Below are 10,978 nucleotides of genomic sequence, written 5' to 3' on the forward strand. Positions count from 1 at the left end.
CAGTTACTTTTCCACATCAGAATGTAGTGCAGGAACTCCACAGATGTCTTGGATTGAGGGAATAAGCCAAGAAAGGGAGTCACAGTTAAAACGATGGCCACTGCAGACACGTGAATCCTCTTCAGGCACACATTCACTAAGGAACATATTCCCTGAGAGAAAACTATCACAGAGCCACGCACATCTCCCTCAGGAATGCCTGTCTTCCTGCTCCAGACAGCCCTCATCACCTCTGTTCAAAGTGCAGAGAGGCAGCTGCACGCACACACAGACGAGGATGAGCTGGACGACTCCAAAGCACATTCACTGTCTACTGTCTTTAGCTGTGACTTCAGAAGGGACACTGCTCTACAGCCCTCAAGGGAGGAATTCCAGAGAAAAGACTCTGTGTAGCTTAGATATAAGAGAGTATCATTTTTTGAAACTGCTGGCTGTTCTGGATTTCTCCATTTTCAAGCAGAAAAAATTAACTCAGGGGAGTTGTTCACTCATAAAATTTTTCACCCCCAAGTCCAACAGAAGGAAAAGTATGTTTAAGAACAAAGTTCTCTTGGAAAACAGCAATTTATGCCCTTAAAGTCATTATGGGAATCTAAGAAATGTTTTCACCATGGGAAATATCCATGTTGTGCACCCAATATTTAGGTGTGCATTTTAGGACATAGGTTTTTTTCCCAAAGAAGGCAAAAAATTTCTAACAAGTACTGTCATTGCACATTCTCATGCAAGAGTCACATGAAATAGTGAAATTTTGCATCCATAAAACACACACTCTGGACAGCCTAAAGCTACGTAGGTATGTTTGAGATGATTCTGTTCATGATACTTTATCAGGCTTTTGAAGGGTGAATACTCCTTCTCTAATGTACAGGTTTAGATTTTGTGCTCTTGGTCATTGCATGCAGAGCAGAGCCCACTGCAGAGCTGCTTCTGACACACATCTATAGATAGTCAGGGCATTGCTGCAAAACTACACCAGCTCCAATAAAACAGAATATAGCTGTGCTTTACCTAAGTACATATAGCCACATGCACTGAATTGTACTAAAAACACATAAATAAAAGAGAGGAAGTTCCTTGGTGGCAGCTTCGGGAAGGCATGACTAGATCCCCACAAACACTTGGGAAAAAAGCATGTGCAACTTTTACAAAACTCTCTCCAGAGGTTTCACAGAGAAGAGCATATGGCCTCAAGTTGCACCAGGGGATGTTTAGGCTGGATATTAGGAACAAATTCCTTCACCAAAAAACTTGTCAAGCATTGGAACACACAGCCCTAGGAAGCATGGTGGAGTCACCATCTCTGGAGGTATTTAAAGATAAGTAGATGTAGTACTTAGGATGTGATTTACTGGTGGACTTGGTGGTGATGGGTAAACGGTTGGATCTGATGATCTTAAAGATCTTTCCAGCTTAAATAATTTTACAAAAACTAGAAACCCAGTTTCATTCCTGAGTAAAGGGGTTCCTGCGTAATTTTTTTTTATGGCAATAAAATAAATATGTGCTACTGCAGCCAAAGAAAACCACAGACTGTAACTTATCTTGGTAAGTGACAGCTTCTCTGATCTGAGTTATTTTAGCAGGGTGAGCAGAAGTTAAAGACTTAAACCATTTCTCCTCTCCTACTGTAATCTATCAGTGTGTCTTCCAGCTTTCCACGGTGTTGTTGTTCAGGTGATTTCCACTGTCCCACTTTACTTTTGCCCTTCCTCCTCTTCAGCACTGACCGCTTCCTCCTGAAAATCACAACATTCTAAAATGAGCATTCAGTTGGCTGTGTCCACATCACACTCCTCCTCTGTTTGGGAAAGAGGACTCACAATGCTCCAGACACTCAACTGGCTCTCAAAAAAATCCCCCCAAATTTAGGCAGAGAAATGGGAATTAATTCGCTCCAAAGCATAAGAGCATCCATCTGGGCTTTGATTTTGAGATACAAGAAAAGGCATTTAGATTTAGATGGTTTCCAATCCTCCAGTTTCCATCTGTGTCTTTGGGTAGTTGCCTTTGTCAAACTGCCTGAAATATTTCCTAACTGAGCAAGTTAACAGCAGGAAAGGTTAAGCCACGTGCCCCTCCCTTTTCTGGCAGTAACATGGGAGGAAAGACGATGCTGTATGGGCAGGGATGCTGAGTGCATGCCCCCCCTGCTTCTGGCCAGGCTGATTTCAAAAGAGGTACTGTGCAGAAGGCACCCAGCATTCAGCAAGGGGGCTGCTCCTGTGCCTGGAAAAAGGAGCAATCCCACTAGCTTGTTTGGTTGATTTTTTACAGAGGAATACGGGTTCACTCATCATTACAATAAGCATATTCACACTCCCACTGAGCCAGTTTGAGACTTCCAAGGCCAGCATGGTGTATGAATGAGCCTAGTAAGAGCTACATACTGCAGACTCTTAGCCAATATTTTTCAAATTTGGGTCAGTCTGAGGCACCATGGCTGAAAAAGTATTGCCATGAGCATTGTAAATTAATATTTTATATTCCCTTGAAGTGCTTTTTGAGGAAATTAGCCTTCATTACTGAGGCATCTCTCCTGTAAACATAGAAAACAGAAAATACCTCTGCTGACAAGGGCAGCATTGTACAGCAAGGAAGAAGAGTAAATATTGAATCTGCAGGAAGAAGTGGACTGATTCAGGAGCTGAATCAAGCATGTGCATCCCTTCTCCCCAGCAGCGCCCCAAGCTTCAGGACCTGCACCACCCCACCCGCTGCAGCTGGCACCACCTTCACACCCAGGCAGCAGCACACCATTGGCCCCTGGACCTACCAAAATGGTAAGGTGGAGACGTCAGCCCCTACCAAACACACCTCAAGGACAGCAAGACGCCCCATTCCTGCCAGCACGGTGGTTGGTAGTGCACCGACCGCAGCCGTCACCAAGCCCCAGTCCCGCCACCCCAGCCGGGAGGGCAGCGAGGGCGCGGGGTTGCCATGGCGCTGTTTCGTGTTTGGGACCACTTGCACGGCCCGACTGGTGCTGGAGTGTGTATTTTTGGCAGTGGCTGGCGAGGTTCCTCTGCAGCCGAGTACAGCCAGCCAAACTCGGCTGGCATGAGGCAGGGCTTTTCAAAATGTTCTGCGCTCCAATCGGAAAGCAGCCGAATGCTGCTCTTCTCAGAAAAGGGCTGCCCTTGTCCTCTCTTTTAATGAAAGCAAACTTGGTATTCAGTAGGAGCAGGCCAGAGCTATTTCAGACACGGAAGACAGCAGACACAAATCAATAGAAAAAAATAACTTCTTTTTATTTACAAAAAAAATCCAAATATTGGATGCTGTAAACAAAATTCACAATCTGTTCCCTCTAGAGTCTGTTTTCCATCAGCTCTTTTTCTGTCTGTGACAAAGCCTATAGTCAAAATGTTCCAAAAGAGCAATCCAAGGAGCAGTTTGCTGCAACAGGATGCCTTGCAGAAGGCAACAGTTGTAAGGAAATTTGAGGGAAAGCAAATCTGCACAGACTCCTACGGACTGCAGGAGCCTGCAGTGCCTTTAGCCAAGCTGTCTTGAAATTTGCAGGCTATTTTTTTTTTTACTATTTATTTTGTTAGCAAACCACTATTACAACAGCAAAACAGTACACTGATTTTCTTTCTTGCAAGGGAAATTCTCTGCATAAAGAAAACCATACAAAAGAATATATTCAAATAGGAGCTGAATATGCAAATGCAATTTTTCCTTTTCTGTGCAGTTTTATCTAACACACTTCATTTTCTCAATTAAAAAGAAGCGCCGTTTTTGAACCGGTAGGAGCTTCTGATGTGATGCAAACCAAGCATTTAGTAAGAGCTGTTTAGAGGATTTGTGTGAAGGCTTTTGTGCAAGATAAAAAATATTTTAAGTGCAATACGAGAAACTAGAAAAATATCATCTTTTTGGTCTTCTAATTGCCCTTCCATTCTTAGAAGAAATGTTCTTGCATTTGAGAGGACAGCTACATCTAAGAAAAAAATAAAAGAAAAAATCCCATTTACAAGCTCTTGGTTGTTTATCGATCGTTACATTTAACCAAGTTTAGCGCCCTGTTGGTTAGCAGGAAATTCAGCTGTGGCACAAACAGTTTTACTGTAATCAGGTCAATGTCTTTAATCAGTTCAGCTCTTTAAAAGGGGCACTGTCTTCTGCAGCACAAGCGCTAACCTTACAGCTGATTGGATGGGATAGATCAAGTCTACAAAGCAAGAACACGGTTATTAACTTTAAAAGTACCAGTGTGCTGAAGAGGAGGGGAAAAAACAGTTAAAAAGAAGTCAGACTTCAGGAGGGAAAGGTGTGCAAACCACAGAAATAAACCAGCTTTGAAAAGGGGTTCTTATTTTACTCTTGGCCTGAACTCACGCCTTCTTCCCACCTCTAACACCAGGCACATTTTAAGCCACCAGTCACAAATAAAACAAAGCTCCACCAGTTCCACCACTTGATCATTAACATATGTAAAACAGATCTGGAATACCTATATAACATATATAAAAACATATTATATATGTATCAAAATGCAAATGCCAAAAAGTGCAGTTTAGCTCAGAGCCCTGCTGTATGCACTACAAGGTAACTAGCTGCTGTCAATCAAAAAAAAAACCAACCCACAATAAGATTTGAGCTGAGAGGAAGTAATTCCAAACTTTCTTTCAAGCAATGGCAAAAATAAAGGGTCCTTCAAAGGAAAACAGCATTGTATCATGTATTACCAGCATTCTGTGGTTGTGGCACAGCTATAGATTCTCGAACCCTTTTAAAGAGAGGATGAGTCATTTATTTGCTGTAAATAGCTGTGGGAGAGAAGACATACCACATTACCAGCTGATCCTATTTCCCCAGCCCTCCCCTCTCTTCCACTAGCAAACCAGGAGCAGGAGGAAAGGGGAGCCATGGGCCAGGAGCACCCAGCCCGGACCCTCCAGGGGGCTGGGGGGAACCTCCAGCTGGCACAAGGAGCCCGTGGGAGGCTGCAGCCAGCACCAAAGGAAGGGAAGGTGGGGACAAGGTCTCACGTCAATGCCAGGAATGGCAATGGACCAGCTTTCGAGTTTCCTGAAGGACTCGCAAGGAAGGTGCTTCAGTAAACAAATCGGTTCCTATTAAAGTGCCTGCAGAGTGAAAAGTACAAAGCACGACAAAAATAGATGTACCTTACTCGTTCCATAGGGAAAATACACTGCCAGGACACGAGTCCTCTCCCTCTCTCTGCCCCTGACTCCAACTCCAGACCGTACCTGTGACCAGGCAGGGCACAGATGGATTTCCTTCAAAAGCCTGAATTCCCTTTTTTTTTTTTTTTTTTTTTTCCCCTCAGAAAGAAAAAGCAAAATATCAGAGTCAAGTGTCACTTAGTCATTAGGTTTTCAAAGCACAACAAAGAATTTAACACCTTTAGAGATGGCACTGAAGTGAAAACAGCAGCGGAGGTTGATTTTTTTCCCCCCTGCTGGTCTTTTGGGAGAGGAAATGAAAGTGAATAGCTATTGTTCCAATGTAAAGTGATTCCATTTAAATAAAGTACAGTACTAAAATTGTAAATGCAGTGTGACAACCAGATCAAAGATGTTTAATATTCGCATAAAAATATATATATATATAATATATATATAAAATATAATTTTAAGCAATCGTGCAACACTCTTAAAAAGGGTTCATTTCACATTTGCTAAATTCTAGTGGTCCTGGAATGCAAAATGCATTCTATTAAAAATACTCCTTTAAATATTAACAATTAGTGTTCAAATTACCAACTAATACAATATTCTTTAGCTGTCAGGGGATTTAAATAAACCTATCTTTGATCCACGTTCCACTGAAATTACACATCATGGAGGTATGCAGTCACAACATTAGTGGGTTAAATGTCAAAATGGCATTACAGTACAAAACAGTTAAAAAAATCAGCTAGTCATATGTTTCTCCATCTGTGGAATTATTATGGCTCACAAGCAACCCACTGAATTACTGTAATCCTTGTTCTTGCAACCAAAGACATTATCCGAATCCCACCCTAATCCTGACTGGTTCATTTACTCCAAATTTCTCAGGTGTGGGTTAAAATTTCACTGCAAGGTGCCCACTGTCCTATGAAATCCTGTTGCAAACTGGCAAACAAGTAGTACTTTATTTAAACATTCCTTAATTGCTACATTTTCCTAGACCACATTAATATATATTGTGTGTGTATATATATAGATATACACCAATAACATGTACATATATACACACACAAACATATATACACACATACACACACGTACCTAGGATAACAGCACACTGACAAAACATTAACTCTATACAAGTATTTGCCAAGAAAAAAATAGGGCATTTCCTCCACCATTTATTCACAAGCTTATGGGTTGGTTTGCTTTTTTTTTTATCCTTGTGTCCCTGATAAAACAAAATGCATGGTCAAACCACAAAACTATATTTTTTTTCCTCACTTCAACTTTTATGAAGGCATCAGGCACTTTTGATTACTATTGGTGTGTACAAATATAGGAACATCTCCTTTTACATATATATATATATATATATATATACTCTACTGTATCTTCTTTGCTTGGATAACTTTTTTGTGAAATCTTTGGTCCTTAAGTATATACTTCTTGCCACAGCTGGTTTTCCAGCATTCTCACATTTTTAAAATGTGAGGCATGCACACAGCTGGAAATAATGGACTTTGTCATCGTACGTGTTTCTGTTTTTATAACTGTACCAATCCACTACTGTTCATTTGGAGCAAGCTGTTTCTGGTAAAGCATTCTAGTCAAGCAAGCTATACATTCTACACGGTCAATCCATAGACGGCACTTGCTGCAAGCCCCAAATGCAGTAATTCCAATATACAACTTTATTCAGCTTATCTCTGCTTTATGCCTCTAACTTTTAACTCCTGAATATATATAGAACTGTTTTTTGTGAAGTTTTTTCTTTTGTTGTTTTTTTGTTTCATTTTGTTTCTTTCATATTCTCCCTTTTACAGATCCCATTCTAGAGTAAGAATAAAAATAAAAGAAAATAAGGCTTTCCCACCTTCTCTATGCCAAAGCTATGGGAGCAGATATTGCCAACCCATATTGTCATCAAGCATTCCTCCCTCACTTATTTCAGGAGAAGCTGGTTGCTTTTAATGACAGGCCTCTTGTGCTCTGGGGTAGGATCCAATTATTTTGGGGTTCTTTCTTGATCATGCTCCCATTAATTATTAGAAGAACCGCAAGCTTGCCTCAAGCTTGAAAACGAGAGCAGGTCATCATTGCACAAAACACCCCATTTCAGAGGGACCCGTCGCCCCTTCCTACATCTTAGAAAAAGTTCTCCCCGTGGGGTCTACTAATTTCGGTTCTTAATTACAGGGCAGCCAAGTAGAGTATGTGTGCTGCTGGCAAGGGAACACCGTCTGAACCTGGGCAATATAGTAATTGCTGAAGTTGGCATCTGCTACGTAGGGGGCTGGCTGGTAATAGCAGGTGACATTGGCCACGTTGGGGATGATATTTTGCTCGGCTAGAACCCGGATGGCCAGCATGGTGATCAGATTTAGAGTCTGTCTCCTCTCATGTCCCATCAGGCACACTGTGCTCTCATTCACCACACCGTGAAGGGTCATGAGATAGTCATACTTGCGGTCTTCTAATCCCACAAAGTGGTTCTGCAAGTAGGACTCCAGCTTTCTCTGCTGTTCGCCAATGTCTGAGAAGTCAATGAAGAACCTCGAACACATGTATCTCTGCAGGGATTTAATCTCAGATTCAGAGGCTGCCCTAAAGCCCCTTACCAAAAGGTTGCAGTACTTCAGAAGACCACCTCCTCTGATTTCTTCTGGGTTTCTGGTGGCAATTATCTTGTTGCAGAGGTGATCAAAGGCTTCCTGGAAATCCCCATAAACACTCTCGCCAATGATAGTTGGGTGAAAAGTTTCAGTCATCGGATTCTCTGAGCACTCATAAAAAAGCAGCAGGGAGTCCAGCTTGATTTGAAAGGAATCGACGCTGAATTCAAACTGCCGCCTCAGAGAGTCCACAAATTTCAGCTCCACATTTTTGCCACTGTTGTTGGACAGGGAGATAAGACTCCATCGGTCTGAATCATTGCATACTTTTACCATTTTCTGCACATAAGCCTCCTATAATCAGAAAGACAAAATGAGCAAATCAAGGCAAAGATCCAAGAAATTTCTCCTTCATCTCCTCATCTCCTCACCCCTTCCAAGCCTGCCTCCCCGCCACACACACACTTGCATTTCATAAAAGATTTCATGGAGCCTGCAGATACAAACCAGAGAATAAATGCTTAATGTGAGTGCTCAAAATGCTGTCACTTACAGGGAAGGGTGCTCTGCTGGGACTCTGCCATGTAAGGGAAGCATATAGAAACACTACTTTGTTCAGTCACTTCTAAATACATCTGCAGACTAAGTCTATGGCACACCTCCCAAACATGCCTGCACCCATAACGCAGAAGGTCGCTACTGCAATCTGATAAGAAATCTTATTGGTTTTCACTTCTCTACTTCCCAACAAACAAGTTAACAAATGTTCACTCTCCTCAATCCTACCAGTGCAGGTCCGATAAATCAGTCCCATACTAAAAAAAAAAAAAAAAAAAAAAAAAAAAAAAAAAAAAAAAATCTGAAAGGATTTGGATTCAGCCTAACCAACTCAAGCACACTGTCTTCTAGAAGAGGGAATATGCCTCCCCACTGGGGCACTTAGAACACCTGGAAGCATGCCTTGCAGACGGGGTTTCCTTCTTGCAGATGTTAAATCCATCTACGCTCCCCGTGCACCCGGGAAGCGGGGCCGGCACACCGCGCTGCCGCCGAGCAGAGCTGCGAGAGAGATGTGCAGCGCCTGGCACACGCCCCAGGTACAACAACGCTCCCAGCAAATCAACCGGGAGGGAGAAATAGCTAATTAATCCTGAAGAGCCTCGGTCAGGGCGCTTCACTATAAACTCCTCCTCGGTTTTAAGCGTGGGGTGAATAAATCGCTCGGGGCTCCTGTGGGTCGCGGGGGTGTGCGGGGGGGAGCTGCGTCCCTGAGCGCAGCACTCCATCCCCAGGGGAAGGTGCCCACTCCCCGCAGGCAGGCGCTCACACCTGCCCGCTCCGGGCGTCTGGGCAGAGGGCAGGTTTACCTTGAGTGTGAGAGGCGTGATCTTCTCCTTATTCACCCCCTCGGGTAAGAAATCCAAGAGGCAGTCCAAGACCACGTCCTTCACAGTCTGAAATTCGGCTTCTCCTTTGAGGTCGGCGCAGAAGATGAGGTCCAAGTCCTTGTAGCCCAGGCCGCTGTCCTGGTGGAGGACGTGGCTGGCGGCCGAGCCGTTCAGCCGCACGTCCCGCAGGCCGATGCCCTTCTCTTCCAGCCGGCTCCGCACCACCTTGACGATCTGGCGAGGCTGCATGGCCAGCGTGGGGAAGTTACCGCGGCCGTGGATGGGGATGGTTTCGCTGAGGATGCGGTCCAGACGCTGCACTTGCTCCCAGCTCAGCACATTGCACTGCGCGCTCTCGCCGCCGTCCGCGGAACTCCCGCCGGCCTTCTCATCGTCTGCCATGGTGAGCGAACGCCGCCTCCCCGGGCTGGATCCAGGCACGGCTCCGGCTCCCCGCCGGCCCCCCGGGGCCTCTCTCTCTCCGCGCCTGGCAAAAGAGGAGGGAAAGCCAGCGGTCAGCAGCTGCGTGCGCCCGAGCTCCGTTCCCCTGCGGCCGTCACTTTCAGTGGGGAAGCGGGGGGACGCACCTACTGGTTAGATTAAAAAAATAAAAACAAATAAATGAAATGGAGGTGGAGGGGAGAAAAAGCCCCCCGGAGCCAGGTGGTGCTGCAGGATAAGGGAAGGTGCCCGACCTGCAGCGCCCGCTGCCTGCGCCGCTCCCCGCGCTCCCGCCGGGGCAGAGGCCGCCCCGCACCGCCCAAGAGGCCGCCCCGCTCGCTGCCGCCCCAGGCTGCCGCCGTCTCCGGAGCTTTCGTAGTTCTGGCCGGGAAAGGTCCCCAGTAGTTTTTATACGGGGTTTCTCCGCGCTTCCGGGGCTCCGAGTCACGGCGCCCGCGTCCCGCCCCCTGTATCTGCATGGCCGGCCTCGGCGGTGCCCCCGGCCCGCCCACACCCCGCGCACCCGCGGGCCGCCCTCCCTGCCGCCCGCCCCTCCGCGCCGGCGGAGCGCCCAGCGCGGCTCCGGGGAGGCAACAAGTGCAGCGGCGTCCCTGCCCCGAGCCGGGCGCGGCCCCTCCCGCTCCTGCCGTGCCTAGATGCGCGCCCAGGGGCACCAGCTCCGCGCTGCCATTCATTCCCAATTTTTTTTCTCTGCCTTTTTACTCCCCCCCACCCCCTCGACATTCCCGGTCATCCCAGGCTCAGCCAAACTTCATACCAGAGCGACGGAATTTGGCAAGGGCCCCTGTCCAAGCAGATGCCGAGGATCCCGGGCTGTGTGGCTTGCGCTGCTCGGCTCCTGACCGAGATTTCCAGAGCCGCCTGCGGCAGCGCAGCGGCATCACGCCGTGCCTGCCCGGCCCGGCCCCTTCTCCCGTGCCCGCCCGCCCTCCTCGCCGGCGAGGGGGGAAAAAAGACATCTCGAAGGCCGCGGAGGAGCCGGTGCCTTCCAGAGGAGCATCCTGCCCATGGAGTACAACTTGGGTAGCCGCGGAGCCGTAGAAATTACGTGAAAGAAAAGCATGTTACATAAACATACCCATATATTTTATTTGCATTTTCTTTTCAATAACGATGAATGCGTCTGCTTGTTTTTCACCTGTTACGTACATACACACACATATAGCTATTATTTAAAATGCATATATGTATATCGATACTATTTCAAGGCAGATATTATTTAGAACATATACATGCCATTTAAAACAGACTAAGCGCACACACCCGATGCACGCAGCAGCACCCGAGGCCGCCACCGCCGCAGTGCGCGCCCCGCGGTGCAGACAGCGGGTGGCGCGGAAGGATGCAGTGCTGGGGGACACAGGGGGGT

General features: G+C 46.3%; 1 protein-coding gene across 3 annotated transcripts; it reads right to left on the bottom strand.

Moving 5' to 3' along the window:
- Window positions 1-3,228: 3,228 nt before the first annotated feature.
- TENT5A (terminal nucleotidyltransferase 5A) lies at window positions 3,229-10,522 on the bottom strand. Of its 3 annotated transcripts, none has more exons than XM_063389534.1 (3): window positions 10,367-10,522; window positions 9,127-9,634; window positions 3,229-8,113 (listed from the first exon to the last, which is right to left on the bottom strand). In XM_063389534.1, the coding sequence occupies exons 2-3, from the start codon at window positions 9,547-9,549 to the stop codon at window positions 7,334-7,336; spliced, it is 1,203 nt and encodes a 400-aa protein (XP_063245604.1). In that variant the 5' UTR covers window positions 9,550-9,634; window positions 10,367-10,522; the 3' UTR covers window positions 3,229-7,333. The 3 variants fall into 3 exon arrangements, with proteins under 3 accessions (XP_063245604.1, XP_063245603.1, XP_063245605.1); XM_063389533.1 differs by lacking the exon at window positions 10,367-10,522 and adding an exon at window positions 9,843-9,972; XM_063389535.1 differs by lacking the exon at window positions 10,367-10,522 and adding an exon at window positions 9,735-9,869.
- Window positions 10,523-10,978: the final 456 nt, after the last annotated feature.

Source organism: Prinia subflava, chromosome 2, assembly GCF_021018805.1.
Source record: "Prinia subflava isolate CZ2003 ecotype Zambia chromosome 2, Cam_Psub_1.2, whole genome shotgun sequence".
Lineage (NCBI taxonomy): Eukaryota > Metazoa > Chordata > Aves > Passeriformes > Cisticolidae > Prinia > Prinia subflava.